At 50.8% G+C, this 16,323-nt stretch overlaps 1 protein-coding gene across 1 annotated transcript in view; it reads right to left on the bottom strand.

Annotated features, from left to right (window-relative positions):
* Window positions 1-8,304: 8,304 nt before the first annotated feature.
* LOC130393537 (basic proline-rich protein-like) overlaps window positions 8,305-16,323 on the bottom strand; it is a gene marked incomplete at its 5' end in the record, with an annotated part of 100,403 nt that continues 92,384 nt past the window's right edge. Inside the window, 2 exons of the mRNA XM_056604212.1 lie at window positions 8,305-8,340; window positions 8,495-8,537. Of these exons, the coding sequence (XP_056460187.1) occupies window positions 8,305-8,340; window positions 8,495-8,537 (79 nt within the window). The remainder of the gene's footprint in view (window positions 8,341-8,494; window positions 8,538-16,323) is intronic.

Here is a 16,323-nt window from a genome sequence, read left to right as displayed (position 1 = left end):
CTCCCTCTCCCTCTCCCTCCTCCCTCTCCTTCCTCCCTCTCCATCCTTCCCTCTCCCCTTCTCACTCTCTTACTCCCTCCCTCTCATCTCCTCCACATAGCTCTCTTTCCTCTCTCTCCCCTCCCTCTCTCCCTCCCCCTCCCTCCCTCCCCCCTCTCCCCCTCTCCCCCTCATCCTTCAGTGGGTCCTGAGCTCGTCTTGTGAGCTCCAGATCTGAGGCTAGTGATGGGGCGGCTGGCTGATGTTTAGTAAACCTTCTCTCTTCTTTATTGCTGCATAATGAGGTCAAATGAAGCCTCGTTCTCATGCCCGGATGCCTCTCTCGCCCGCCGCCTCAAATCCTTGCTGACAGCCAGGAAAACAGCCGGGAGAACAGCCAGTAAAACAGCCGGCCAGGCAGCGCCGGCTCCCAGGGAGAGGCTGGTGTAGAACTGGCAGATAAAACGGCTCTTTTTATTCCTTGACAATTTCCATTGCAGTCAGTCCCCTAATTAGCCTCTTATTAGCCTGTGAGCGGCGCTCGCTAGCGCTAAGCCGCTAATGCCGCGTGTTAGCGCCCGGCGGAACACGGCGGTTTATTCCGCCGGATAACAGCTCAATCTGCCTCGCATCAATTTATGAAACGCATAAAGGACATGAACACACTCTAATGTTGGTAATTGTAATAATGTCGTTGGATGTTTTAATTCCAGAATGAACGGCTGCACGTGGAATACTCTCCACTATTAATAGTATGAGTCGCCGACCAGAACAATAACCTCTGTTTGTGTGTTGAGTTGCTGGGTCGGAGCGGTTCTGTTCTGCTGTGGGAGCGGTTCTGTTCTGCTGGGTCGGAGCGGTTCTGTTCTGCTGTGGGAGCGGTTCTGTTCTGCTGTGGGAGCGGTTCTGTTCTGCTGGGTCGGAGCGGTTCTGTTCTGCTGTGGGAGCGGTTCTGTTCTGCTGTGGGAGCGGTTCTGTTCTGCAGAACCTCAACGCAGCGCCACACGTACAGCGCTCCTACCACAACCTTACCACGCAGGGGTTGGTACCACTCCGTTACTAAGGCCTTACTGCGCCCCTAGCACGGCCCTTACCACTCCCCTAACCACGCCCCTTACCACTCCCCTAACCACGCCCCTTACCACGCCCTAACCACGCCCCTAACCACGAGGGCTCTGTGTTCAGGGTCAGGGCACTCACTAACCCAGGGGTCAGGGCCCTTACTAACCCAGGGGAGGGCTCCGTGTACAGGGTCAGGGCGCGGAGGCCCGCCCATAAATATGGACGGCGGAGGCCGGCGAGTTTAGCGCGCGGTGGATGCTAGCCGCTGCCCGGCGGATGCTAGCCTCGCCGCGGCCGCCCCGCTACATGCTAAGCGGATCTCGGCCTAATAAGGAGCAGAGCCTCGTTGGTGTCGATCATCCCCTCGTAGGGAGGATCTTTAATTTATAGATATGTATTTATATTATTGCATATTTAATTTATTTATGGACGCGGAGACGGTCGACATTAGCCTCCGGTTCCTCCGGCCGTTCACCGCCGCGTGCTGTCGACTTAACACACACACACACACACACACACACACACACACACACACACACACACACACACACACACACACACACACACACACACACACACACACACCTATCCCTGGGCGCATCTTTAATCCGCGCAGCGCGGCACGAGGGCGGGAGGAAGTTCCAATTAAAATTAAAATAAGCTCTTTTAACGGCTCTTAAATTGACAAGTGAACAATGCTGTGCGCGGCGTGTCTGTCAGAGGGCGCGGCGGCGGCCTGATGAGGCCCATCGCAGCCAATTAGCAGAGCCCGGCCTCGTCTGAATGATCCGCCGGTCTCTGGTGGGCTGGCCGGACCCTCACTGCACATCACGGACAAACAGCCTCCGCTCAGAGCAGGAGGAGCAGGTGGAGGAGGAGGAGGAGGAGGAAGGGGGGAGGAGGTGGAGGAGGAGGAGGAGGAGGAGGAGGAGGAGGAGGAGGAGGAGGAGGAGGAGGTGGAGGAGGAGGAGGAGGAAGAGGTGGAGCAGGTGGAGCAGGAGGAGGGGGTGGAGGTGGAGGAGGAGGAGGAGGAGGAGGAGGAAGAGGTGGAACAGGGGGAGGAGGGGGAGGAGGAGGGGGAGGAGGAGGAGGGGGAGGAGGAGGAGGAGGAGGAGCAGGTGGAGGAGGAGGAGGAGGAGGGGGAGGAGGAAGAGGAGGAGGAGGAGGAGGAGTGCCGCTAGCTCTACCTCTGTGTGTTGACCCTGACCTCTCCCCCCAGCTATAGCGCGGCCTAGCGTAGCTTGCTAGCCGGCGTAACTCTCCCCCCCGCGGTGACCCGGCGCGCTAGCCTCTGCGGCGCTGCTACATGCTAATGCTAACGTCGCTAACGAGGGAGGTGTAGTCGTCAGCGGGGGGCCGTCCTGTAACGCCGCCGCCGCCGCCGCCGCCACCACCGCCACCACCGCTTCCTGTTTGCTCAGGCCGGGCCAGGAGCTCAGCGGCGCCGCGCGCTAGCAGCTAGCAGCTAGACTTCCTGTTCCCGGAGTCCATCCCAGACCGGTTGTTTACCAGGCCTTGAATAATGGAGTGGCAGCTGAGGAGCAGCGCGGAGCAGAGGGACCGGGGCTAGAATAGAGATGAGGAGGAGGACGGAGGGGGGGGGGCTCTGAAGGCCGACGCTCCGGGGCTGGAATTCATTCTCATCCCAGATCCTCCTGGACGCCCGTGTGTGTGTGTGTGTGTCAGTGTGTGTGTGTCTGTGTGTGTGTGTGTGTGTGTGTGTGTGTGTGTGTGTCTCTGTGTGTGTGTGTGTGTGTGTGTGTGCGTCCTTCACAGCAACACGCTGGTACAACCCGCTCGCACGCGGACGGGTTTCCCTCAATTAGAGCGCGGATCGTTTGAGCATTCAGATCGGACGGACGACGTCCTGCGTTTGAATCCTCCGTTTGAGTGTGTGCGTTTGAGAGTCGGAGTCGGGCGGGAGGGGAGCGCGGAGGCCGGGGCCCGGACAATGTTCCAGAGGAAGGGGGGGGGGCCCTGCGTCCGGCCCTAGGCCTGCCGGGCCCCGGTGACCTCACTGCGCTCCCATTGGCTGAGGGAGGCGGGCTCCATACTGGATGCTGGGGGGTCAAATGGTCCCCTAGTTCGTAGCTTCCTGTGGTTAGAGCCCGGGTCGCTGGGAGCCGGCTCCTCTCCGCTCCGACGGACCGCTCGGGGGCTGGTTCTTACCGGCGCTTTAATGGAGGATGTTTTACCGCCTGCTGATGACAGTGTAATGTGTCCGTAGGACCGGGAACGCTGGGTACAGGAACAGGGAGCGCTGATGAACGCAGAGTACAACGACCGCGTGGTTGGAATACTCGCCAGATTGGATCGCGATCTCTCTCTACCTGTTTCTCTCTCTACCTGTCTCTCCATCATCTGTTTCTGCTTCTCTGTATCTCTCTGTCTCTGTCTCCCTCTCTCTCTCTCTCTCTCTCTTTCTCTCTCTCCCTCTCTCCCCCTCCCTCTCTGTTTCTTTCTCCCTCTCTCTCCCTCTCTCTCTCTCTCTCTGTCGTCCTCCCTCTCCCTCTCTCTCTCTCTCTCTCTCTCTCTCTCTCTCTCTCTCTCTCTCTCTCTCTCTCCCCCCTCCCCCTCTCTCTCTCTCTCTCTCTCTCTCTGTCTCTGTCTCTCTCTCTCTCTGTCTCTGTCTCTGTCTCTCCCTCTCCCCCCTCTCCCTCTCTCCCCTCCCTCCCTCTGATGAGGAGCTCTCTGGTTCTCTGCGTCTGCGTCTGTCACAGTGAGTGGCGTGCGCTCTGACAGGTGGGCTCTATATCCAGAGCGGCGGTGGACGGCGGGCTGTCGGAGGATCTCTCGCCCCCGGCAGTAGGAGCAGGAAGCCCGCGCTTTGTTCAGAGCGCTTATCAAAGGCTCTGATTAAATGTCTGCGCTGTGAGCGGCGCGGCGAACACGCGGCCGTAAAACAGCCCAGAACACGTATCAGAGCGGGTCTGAGCTGAATGCAGGAGGCCCTGCCTAGGGCTGCCGCCGCTGCTAGGCATGCTGGGAGATCATTTACACTTTTGTTGTGGTTGTTGTTGTTGACACGCGTCTGGGTTTGAGTTGAGCCTGTCTCACTCTCCGCGTCTATCATCTTGCTCTTCCTCCTGGTCCTCCTCCTCCTCTTCAGTATCCTCCTCTTCCTCCCCATCTTTCTCCTCCTCCTCCTCATCATCCTCCTCTTCCTCCCCATCTTTCTCCTCCTCCTCCTCTTCATCATCCTCCTCTTCCTCCACATCTTGCTCCTCCTTCTCCTTGTCATCATCCTCCTCCTCTTCATTGCCCTCTTCCTGCTGCTCCCTTTTCTCTTCCATCATCCTCCTCTTCCTCCTCTTCCTCCTCCTGAATTTCTGGAGCAGGTGGCCCTACCCTCCTCTTCCTCTGGTCGTCTAGAAAAGGCCAAGGATCGGTTGTTACAGCCCAGTCGCTCCATCCCATTTAGTGTGTCGTAGCATGATAGGAAACTAGCTCGCTGTATCATAGCATAATGTATAGTAGAACTAGCTAGCTTTATCATAGCATGCTAGTAGAACTAGCTAACTGTATCATAGCATAATAGTAGAACTAGCTAGCTGTATCATAGAATAATGTTTAGAACTAGCTAGCGGTATCATAGCATAATGTATAGCAGTACTATCTAGCTGTATCATAGTTTAATGTATAGTAAAACTAGCTAGCTATATCATAGCATAATGTACAGTAGAACTAGCGGTATCATAGCATAATGTATATTAGAACCAGCTAGCTGTATCATAGCATAATGTATAGTAGAACTAGCTAGCGGTATTAAAGCATAATGAATAGTAGAACTAGCTAGCTGTATCGTAGCATAACGTATAGTAAAACTATCTAGCTGTATCGTAGCATAATGTACAGTAGAACTAGCTAGCTGTATCATTGCATGATATTAGAACTAGCTCGCTGTATCATAGCATAATGTATAGTAGAACTAGCTAGCTGTATCATAGCATGCTAGTAGCACTAGCTAACTGTATTATAGAATAATGGTAGAACTAGCTAGCTGCATTATGGCATAATGTATAGTACAACTAGCTAGCTGTATTATAGCATAATGTATAGTAGAACTAGCTAGCTGTATCATAGCATGCTAGTAGAACTAGCTAACTGTATTATAGCATAATGGTAGAACTAGCTAGCTTCATTATGGCATAATGTATAGTACAACTAGCTAGCTGTATCATGGCATAATGTATAGTAGAACTAGCTAGCTGTATCAGCATAAGTTATAGTAGAACTAGCTAGCTGTATCATAGCATAATGTATAGTACAACTAGCTAGCTGTATCATTGCATGATAGTAGAACTAGCTCGCTGTATCATGGCATAATGTATAGTAGAACCAGCTAGCTGTATCATAGCATGATAGTTCAAGTAGCTAGCTGTATCATAGCATAATGTACAGTAGAACTAGCTAGCGGTGTCATAGCATGATAGGAAAACTAGCTGGTGGGATCATATCATAATGTATAGTAGAACTAGCTAGCGGTATCATAGCATGACAGTACAACTAGCTAGCTGTATCGTAGGAGTTTGTGTTTTATGTCATGTTGTATGATGTGGTCCATGTTGTGTAGCTGTGTGCTGTAGCAGGGTTGCGTTTCTGTGTGTTTGTTTGTATGATAACAACACACCATTATCCGTGGATCTGTGGATGCCCGGTCGTTTCCAAGAACTCCCCTCCTCCTCCTCCTCCTGGCTCCTTCTCATCCTCACCCCCATATTTGAGTTTCCCCATAATGGGCTTTGACTCCTGGCTGCACGTTTACGGCGCTCTTCATGTGATCAGCCTATCTGCTAGCGTGGCGCGCTAGCTACGCAGACTGCTAGTGACAGGCCGGCAGTCTGTCAGCAGCACTCACACACTAATGATTTCCCTTTAGTCTGTTTTCTGTCTCATTGGCCGCTTCCTTCTAAAACAAAATTGCTCATTTAAATTCTCATGCCTGGGGCATTTTGGTCTTCAAATATTGTTGAAAAGTGAAAGGATTAGGCAGAATATGCTTTTTTAAAATGTTAATATATCTTCTGGTTCACTTTCCCCTCTGAGGCCAATTAGAGAGCTTCTGCTGGCTGCATTAATGTCAAACTGACAACGCGCTCTAATTACAGTGTGCTTGAAACCTAACTTTCACTTGTGCCTGGCTGTGACACGGAGCGCTCCCTGCCAGCGTTTGATCATTTAATCATCGCTCGCTCCGCGCTCCGCGCTCTCCTGTACGCACACGCCGCCACCTTTGTTCCCCGCGCTGCCGCGCGCCTCCGCCTTTCATTATCCGCCGCCGTGTTTTGCCCGGGTTCATTAATGACATCACCCCCCCCCCCCTTTCAGAGTGGGGTGGGGGGGGGGGGGGGCAGGGGGGGCGGGCCTCCGTGCCCGCGTTGTTTACCCACCTGATTCCCCGTTTACATTGTGTTGTTTGTGTTTGCGCGCGTGTTCCCGCCGCCGCGCTGTCACGCGGAGTGAGGGATGATGGGTAATGGCGGCGGTGGAGCGCGCCGGGCCCCTGACGCCGGGCCCCTGACGACAGACCCCTGACGACGGGCCCCTGATGGGCCCGTCGCCCCTGACGACGGGCCCCTGATGACGGGCCCCTGACGCCGGGCCCCTGACGACGGCTAATGGCCTCGCGGTGGAGGTGGGCCGAGGCGGCCTCGTCAGCTGTCACTCAGGCCTCACGGCGGCGACGCTGGGAGGAGCCGCTGAGTGACGGGAGCTGCTGTTGTTGACGTTGACCTTGTTGTCGTTGTTGATGTTGTTGTTGTTGATGTAACTTATTGCGTTCCACAGGCCTGATCGGAGGTCTGCGTAGAGCCCAACGCCACGTCAGTGGCGATGTCGGTGAGCCCGAACTTTAATCCGATTGATCGGTTAGATACCGGTGTTGAACCGACCTGACGGCGTTCAGCCTCCGGGTTTCTGTTTGGGTTCCGGTTCTGAGCGGCTTTGGTCTCCATGGCGATCAGTCGGAGTACCGGTGATGGTTCCGACGGCAGAGAGGGGGTCTGTGCCGTAGGATAATGATCCCCTCTAGCGGGGTGTGTGTGTCTGGGGGGTATTTATAGCCGCTCTCCTCATGTTTACAGTCCCCCCCCCCCCCGCGCCCGTCACGGCTGACAGGGCAGCGCCAGCGAACGGGCGCTCCTGTAAATAAGACCCCCCCCTCCCCCGTTTAGCCCCCCCCGCTGTCAGTTGTCACGCCCGTCCCGGTAATGACCCGCCGTTTGTTTTTAAATGTCATTAAGCCGTGTTGAACAGAACCGCCCGGCGGAGAACCTTCCAGAGAGAGAACCAGCTAGGCCCGCCCCCGCGGGGGAGCGCGCCCTAATCACCTCTAATCACTGCCTCATCAGCCGCTCACTCGCTCCCTCCTCCCGCCACCGCCGTCTGCCTCCCCTGTTACCGCGGCGATACTCACACTAACCCCGCGTTCCCCGCTGTTTGTGATCCGTCTTCGCTCCGACATCAGGTAACAGGAAGTGACAATCGAGCGTTTTCCGATCACGGCGTTGTTTCCGATCACGGCGTTGTTTCCGATCACGGCGTTGTTCCCGCGGCGTGCGTGACTTCGGTCGGAAATCACACCTGAGATCTAGGGTCGTAATTATCTCAGCGTCGCCATCGGCATGGATCAATCAGAGGAGGAGGAGGAGGAGGAGGAGGAGGAGGAGGGAGGAGGAGGGAGGAGGAGGAGGAAGGAAGGAGGAGAAGATGGAGGAGGAGAAGATGGAGGAGGAGGAGGAGGAGGAGGAAGGGAGGAGGAGGAGGAGGAGGAGAAGATGGAGGAGGAGAAGGAGGAGGAGGAGGAGGAGGAGGAGGAGGAGGAGGAGGGAGGAGGAGGAGGAAGGAAGGAGGAGAAGATGATGGAGGAGGAGGAGGAGGAGAAGGGGGAGGAGGATGAGTAGAGAAGTGGAGGAGGAGGAGGGAGGAGACAGAGGGTGGAGGAGGAGGGCGGAGCGGCAGTGGTGCTGGTGGTGTTGGCTCCGGGGGGCCGTGCGACCCTCCCTGACTGACAGCTCTGCTAATGAGGCGGCGTTCAGAGGAGCTCCGGTTTGAGCCAACCTTGCGGAGGATTCGATCCCGGACGGAACGCAACTGGAATCAATGTGCTCCCCACCGCTGTGTGTGTGTGTGTGTGTGTGTGTGTGTGTGTGTGTGTGTGTGTGTGTGTGTGTGTGTGTGTGTGTGTGTGTGTGTGTGTGTGTGTGTGTGTGTGTGTGTGTGTGTGTGTGTGTGTGTGTGTGTGTGTGTGTGTATTGCGATGGACTAACAAATAGACCCAGCAGTGTGTCCTTCTGCTTCCTGACGGCGTGTGACAGAGGCCGTTATGGGAGGAGAGGAGAACATGACGATAAGAGGGCTTTAGAGTGTCATCAGCAACACCAGGCACGCATGACCGCACACACGCAGGTACGCACAAACACACAGAATTAAAACTTGCGCACACACAACTTACACTTAAACATGTGTACGAACACACATACACACAAACACGCGCACACATACACACGCCCCTTGCTGGACGCGTTCTCCAGATGATGAATGATACATAGAGGAGTGTGTCTCTATGCTGCTGCGGCGGCTGTTGTTTTCACTGTGATTAGCATAGATTAGTGCAAAGCTGAACTTCAAATTAAAAGTCAATTTCCTGTGTTTGCGTTGCTGCATAATGTATTGTGAGGGCGGGGAGAGACATCAAACCGAGCTCAAACAGCAGAAAATACGAACATCCTGAGGGAGAATATTGTAAAAGCCTTTATTTTTTTTTACATTTCAAAGCAGAGATCATCGTTTTGATATAAAGCTGGCGTCCACATAGTAGGAATGAAGATCTGGAAAAAGATAAACTATATATACATACGTTATATACATATGATTATATATATTTGTTTACATATATAAGTTTATAAATATTTATCTATATGTTCATATATAAACATATATATATATATGCATAAATATGTCAAATGCTAAACAGACCTCGGATCAGATACAACCAGAGTCTGGACCGGACCGGACCAGTAGACAGACTGGACCCTCATGGTCCTGAACAGACCAGCAGGCGGACTCTGGTCCGTCTCCCACTCAGAGACCGCGTGGAGGACAGTACTTCCTGTTAGTGAACCAGGCTACAGCCCAGAGAGAAGACCGGTCTGGTGGTTCAGACCGGTCCAGGTCTGGACCGGTCTGGTCCAGACCGGTCCAGGTCTAGACCGGTGTGGTCCAGACCTGGACCAGACCGGTCCAGGTCTAGACCGGTCTGGTCCAGACCTGGACCGGTCTGGTCCGCTGGTCTAGACCAGGACCTGACGAGTCTCGGACTTATTCGATGCTTCAGGTCCTGTGATCATCACCCACAGTCTGTATTTTTCCTACACTCCAGCATTGTTTAATTTTTTTTATCTTTTCTTTATTGAATCTTAATGTTTCCTTTAATGAATATTTGAGCTCCATGAGGATGCTGGGTAAAGATCTGTAATGGTACGTTCTAAACAGTACGTTCTTTAATGGTACGTTCTAAAGCAGTACGTTCTTCAATGGTACGTTCCTGCGATCTGTAATGGTACGTTCTAAAGCAGTACGCTCTGTAATGGTACGTTCCTGCGATCTGTAATGGTACGTTCTAAAGCAGTACCAGTGTTTCCCACAGAAATTTTGGAGACTATGGGGGGGGGGGGGAAGGGGGGGGGTATGGAGCGATTGTTGACCGGGGGGGGGGGGGGGGGGGGGGTTGTATGGAGCGATTGTTGACGGGGGGGGGGAGGTTGTATGTCTTCAAACTTCGTCTGAGCAAAAAAAAAATTTTTTTTTTTTTTTAATAATAATAATAATTCATGTGCACGCAGAGACTATGGCGGCCGAAATTAGACTATGGCGGGCCGCCATAGTCTCGTCAATGTGTGGGAAACACTGCAGTACGTTCTTTAATGGTACGTTCCTGCGATCTGTAATGGTACGTTCTAAAGCAGTACGTTCTTTAATGGTACGTTCCTGCGATCTGTAATGGTACGTTCTAAAGCAGTACGTTCTTTAATGGTACGTTCCTGCGATCTGTAATGGTACGTTCTAAAGCAGTACGCTCTTTAATGGTACGTTCCTGCGATCTGTAATGGTACGTTCTAAAGCATTACGTTCTTTAATGGTACGTTCTAAAGCAGTAGGTTCTTTAATGGTACGTTCCTGCGATCTGTAATGGTACATTCCTCCGTTGTATTGTTCATAAACATCTGCCTCAGGAAATACAACATGACAGCCAATCAGAGCTCAGGCGTACCAGCTGATATCAGACAGTGAACATGGATAGAACATATTATACAGTACAACATGAATATAACCTATCATTCAGTAGAACATGGATAGAACATATTATACAGTACAACATGAATATAACCTATCATTCAGTAGAACATGGATAGAACATATTATACAGTACAACATGAATATAACCTATCATTCAGTAGAACATGGATAGAACCTTATATCATACAGTAGAACAGAATAAAGCCTTAGATCATACAGTAGAACATGAATATAACCTGATATCATACAGTAGAACATGAATAGAAGTATTGTCATCATACAACATGAAAATAATCCATACAACATAGTAATTACAATATATGATAAATTATGATCAATAAATGATCATATTTCATTCTATCGTATGACGTATATTCACTATACCATATCATCAGGGGATGATCATTAACAGGTCATGTTGTGTTGCATCTTACTGTAGCACATGAATTTAATCTGTTAACATGAGTAGAGTTCACGTGAGTCCAATCTGACCTCCCATTAAACAGGGACCTCCAGCGGGCGGACTGGGACCTCCGTACTGGGGACCTCCGTACTGCGGACCTCCGTACTGGGGACCTCCGTACTGGGGACCCCCGTACTGCGGACCTCCGTACTGCGGACCTCCGTACTGCGGACCTCCGTACTGCGGACCTCCGTACTGCGGACCTCCGTACTGCGGACGGGGGCTTTGGGAGGAGCTAGAGTGGGCTGCATTAGCTGAGTGGTTCAGCAGCAGAGGAAGTCATTCAGCCACAGGTTGTGTGAGTTGCGCGTGACCCTGTGACCTCTGGGAACGAAGGAGACCTCTGTGGTGGAACGTAGCACCTCCACCGTGGAGCCCAGATGTTCCTCCTCCACCTCGTCCACAGCCCTGTCCCTGCTTTAGACTGCTCCACCCTCCACCTGCTCCTCCTCCTCCTCCTCCACCTGCTCCTCCTACCTCCTCCTCCACCCTCCACCTCCTCCTCCACCTGCTCCTCCTACCTCCTCCTCCACCTGCTCCTCCACCCTCCTCCTCCTACCTGCTCCTCCACCTCCTCCTCCACCTGCTCCTCCACCTCCTCCTCCACCCTCCACCTCCTCCTCCACCTGCTCCTCCTACCTCCTCCTCCTTCCTACTCCTCCTACCTCCTCCTCCACCTCCTCCTCCACCCTCCTCCTCCTACCTGCTCCTCCACCTCCTCCTCCACCTGCTCCTCCACCTCCTCCTCCACCCTCCACCTCCTCCTCCACCTGCTCCTCCTACCTCCTCCTCCACCTCCTCCTCCTACCTCCTCCTCCACCCTCCTCCTCCTACCTGCTCCTCCACCCTCCTCCTCCTACCTGCTCCTCCACCCTCCTCCTCCACCTGCTCCTCCTACCTCCTCCTCCTTCCTACTCCTCCACCCTCCTCCTCCACCTCCTCCTCCTCCTCCACCTCCTCCTCCTCCACCTGCTCCTCCTACCTGCTCCTCCACCCTCCACCTCCACCCTCCTCCTCCTACCTGCTCCTCCACCTCCTCCTCCACCTGCTCCTCCTACCTGCTCCTCCACCCTCCACCTCCACCCTCCTCCTCCTACCTGCTCCTCCACCTCCTCCTCCACCTGCTCCTCCTACCTCCTCCTCCTTCCTACTCCTCCACCCTCCTCCTCCACCTCCTCCTCCTCCTCCACCTCCTCCTCCTCCACCGTCATCTGAGTGGAGCTTCAGCAGCTAGCTGTTCGTAACCTGTTCATTTTGAAGGAGCTGATTGGTTGTCAGACAGAGTTGTCTCAATCAAACATTTAACACAATGTTTTTGCCTCACCAATTGATTAATTACCAGGAGCTTTTAATTGCAATGACCAAGGTGGGGCTCTTATTGTGGTAGGTTATCAGACGTTACTTCCTACAAAATCCTAGGACACACATTTGGAGTTTATGACTTTAACTTGAAATGTATAAAAACATTAAACATAGGCCTAACAGAAATAATATCCGGTTAATAACAATATAATATGATCTATAATAGTATATACTATTTATTTCCAATTGTAGTTTGCTTATTTTAACAGTCATAACCTCTCTGTATCGTTGCCATAATCTCATTAGGTTTTGTAATTACTGTCTCTCCCTTTTTAATTTCATTCTTCTTATTCATTTTTCCCGTTTAAAATCAATTCAAGAATCGAATTATGAAAATACTAAGTGAAACTCTGTTGTTCAAACGTAACAATAACACAATCAGTTAGAAATAAAATATAAATTCGAAAATAGAAAAAAATATCACATTGTTACTAATCCAGCTCGTGTCCTTATTGGTTGATTTAAACAACGTTAGCAGCAGTAATACGTGAGCCTGTGTGAATATCTGAACTCGACAATAAATTCGGTCTTTGAGATTTTTGGCCGGAAGTACGGTAAATATATTTTAAACATAGGCCTACTAATTACACTCAAAGGACCTAATCACCCAGTAATGGACCCCCCACCGCTGTGTGTGTGTGTGTGTGTGTGTGTGTGTGTGTGTGTGTGTGTGTGTGTGTGTGTGTGTGTGTGTGTGTGTGTGTGTGTGTGTGTGTGTGTGTGTGTGTGTGTGTGTGTGTGTGTGTGTGTGTGTGTCATCTCGTCGTATCTCATTATATCCATCGCCTTCGGAGTAAACACCAAAGAATCCGCTAAATATAAACCGGGCGAGGAGGGACGCGCACTGACGGGGTCTGCGGTGTGTGCGGGGATGCGGACTGACGGGGTTTGCAGTGTGTGCGTGTGTGTGAGGCTGGTGATTGACAGCCGAAATGCGCGTGTTTCCTTGCAGAGACCGCGCTGTGCACCTGAAGGTCGCGTGCGGTGAAGTGACAGCTTCACGCGCCAGGAATCGATCCGCAGCCGGGCGATCATCGACTATCAGCCGGGGCCAATAAGGCGATGCTCTAACGGGTGGCGTTCAATGGAGACCCTGATAAACCCATCGATTGGTGGAGTTCATGAAAGGGCGATCTGTCCTCCTATTGGCTGACGTGTGGAGCCACGCGCGCCTTTCAGCGGCGCGACATGTCGTGACGCGTTGATGGGGCCACGATATCACGACAGGAGGCCTCTGATGCAGATATATGATGTGTATGTGTATATTGCATGTATATATATATATGTATGTAATACGTATGTATAATATATATGTATATACATATACATATGTATACATGTGTATGTATGTAGATGTATAGGCCTATTCTATATGTTTATATTATAGGCCTATCAACGATATTTATATAATTCAAAATATCATCTACGATTACAATGTTTATTTACCATAATACGAATAGGCTTAGGCCTACAATGATATGCTATTATATGTATATAATAGCATTATGTCATCTGCTAGGCTAATTGTAGTTTTGGAAATCGAGATAATAATATAAGTATTTTATGTAGAATATTTAATATGAATACATAGAATAGTCTTTAATAAATTGACGATATAAGTATTAAAATATATAATAGTAGGCCTGTATATAATAGGCCTACTATAAAACCGCCTACTAGCTCTACTCATCTTTCGACCTCAGCAGTGTTGTGATTATTCAAACATGGTTTAAAAAATCTGACATTTACAAACCAAAAATAAACAATAAAAAATAAAAGTTTAAGCGTGCATTTAAACTCCAATTAGATGCAGTTTGTTTTGTTGTCCGCGTTGTGTGTCTGTAGTGGTTTGCGTGACGGAGCAGAGAGAGTGAAACGCGTTGCAGCGGTCGGTCTGATATCAGTTCAGCAGCATCAGGCCTGATAGCACGCGTCGTGTTGTGACAGATCCAGGACCAGTTAAACCGCCGCTGATGGGCGCTCGCTGCGCTGCCGCGTCGCTCTGTCGCCGCCTGGCGGTGACATGACGTCAGTGTGTCGGAGGGATAATGAGGGATTGACGGTTAAGAGATTAACAAAATAACCACCAACGACACTGACGCGTAACCGTGGATGGCTTACATTTTCCTGAATAAATGTATTTCAAGAAAGACGAGTATCAAAATTTCGAACGATGGATTTGGTTATATTTGCTCACATTTGAACATTAAACTGTATTTATTTCTAGAAACAATTATTTAAAGGAATGTGTATTTTTATCAGTTCATGTTGTGTTAATTAGTGTGTTGATAACGTGAGGAACGTGTATTTAGATTTAGTGTTGAAATTGGAACGACATTACATTCGTAGTTCTGAGCATATGATTATATTCTCCAGTGCAATAAAGAATTGAATCCCAATCCAGCGATATAGGCCATATTAAATAAATAATAAATCATCCGTTAAATGTTGTTGTTTTTCGACTTTAAAAAATGTAGTTCATAGTCTCTAAGAATCACCTTTAATCAATTTCCCTGTCAATATCTGCTGGGAGTAGCCTAAATAATATTACTAATAATACATGATCGCCTTCTGTGTGATACAGCAAACGTTCGGTCATTTACACACTCTGACCAAGATTACAAACGAAACATATTCACGAATTAATGCACGAAATATGTTCAATCTGCCTTCGCGTCGAATTTAGTGGGTCAAGTATAGGCCTATAACAATTATGAATAAAGTCTGCCGGTTACAGAAATTATAAATAAAGTAGGCCTACTGGTCTGAGAGTAGGCCCACTGAGGAAATATAAAGACTGAATTATGAATTATTATTATTCTTATTATTATACAGTATGACGGAGGGTACAATCATAACGCTACGTCACGTCGTGAAGATCCACGCGCTGAGAAACTAACCAAATGGAATCACGTGATCGCTCCATAATTGCTTTCCTAATTAGCGTGAAGAGGTGATTAACGCCTGCACGCGCTGTCACCGGGCATCCCGCGCCTCCGTTCCGCGGCCCGAGACACCGGAAACAGACCCCTCACTTTAAACAACAGAAACAAACCGACTGGTTATCTCATACTTTAATACTTTAAAACACGGGCTGTATTATTCTATATATATATACATATCTTCATATATATATATTATATATATATATGCCAATAATAAATAAACCACATGTTTGTCGGATCATTTGCTTTCTCTCTCTGAAGTTGCAGGCGGTAAAAAAAAAATCCACGGGCAAAATAAAACCGAGCATTAAAATGGAGAGTTGTAAAGTTTCCGTTCCGGCCTACCATGCTGCTGCCGCGGTGGGTTGAGGGTCAACTCCCGGCTACCGGCTGCAATGTCCCTGATGGGGACTATCGGTCTGGTGATTCTGGTCTTCAGTAGCGGGGTCTATCTCCCGGTCTCTCTCCCAGTCTCTCTCCCTGTCTCTCTCCTGGTCTCTCTCCCAGTCTCTCTCCCTGTCTCTCTCCTGATTTCTCTCCTGGTATACCTGCGGAGCGGAAGTCCCTCTGAAGGTCGCTCCGAGTACCGAGGTCCTCCAGACTCCTCGTGGAGGCTCGTCTCGCGCGGTGCCGGGCGCCCCGGTAATACACGTCCGGGTTCCAGACCGGGACCGGCGCGAGCCTCCACCGGCCGGGCTGCGGTTCACCGACCAGACGGAGAAACGCGTCGCTGATTGGCCCCTGCGCCCGAGAGGGGGCCGCCGCGCCTCAGCCAATCACAGCGCGCGCCGCGTGATGAAAGGTACAGAGGAATATTAATTCTCCCTCCGCTCGCCGTGGGCCCGTGGGCCCGTGACGTCACCGGAGGAAGTCATCGCGGCGGCTCGACGGCGGAACGATTAGAAAGCGAAGGAAAGCGCGTGATGTGGACGAACTGCTCCTCCGCGAGACACTCAACCGCCACGCACCGACCCGAGCGCAAAGTTTAGAGAACCCGCAGCAAGAGGAGCGCGTTGGACGACCCGCACACGGAACGCGCGGACATGGAGACGTGGATTTGATTTCGTTCCCCTGACAACTCTTTTGGGTTCTCCTTCCACTTGTTAGAATTAAAGTTTTTATTACTATTCTTTTGGGTGAGTTGATTTGTTGTCTGTTTACATCATCCTCATCATCCTCACCCTCGCGCGGGTCACACGGAGGAGTTTTAAGCGC

Source organism: Gadus chalcogrammus, chromosome 12 (genome assembly GCF_026213295.1).
Source record: "Gadus chalcogrammus isolate NIFS_2021 chromosome 12, NIFS_Gcha_1.0, whole genome shotgun sequence".
NCBI classification, from domain to species: Eukaryota; Metazoa; Chordata; class Actinopteri; order Gadiformes; family Gadidae; genus Gadus; species Gadus chalcogrammus.
This window is presented reverse-complemented; position numbering and strand designations above follow the sequence as displayed.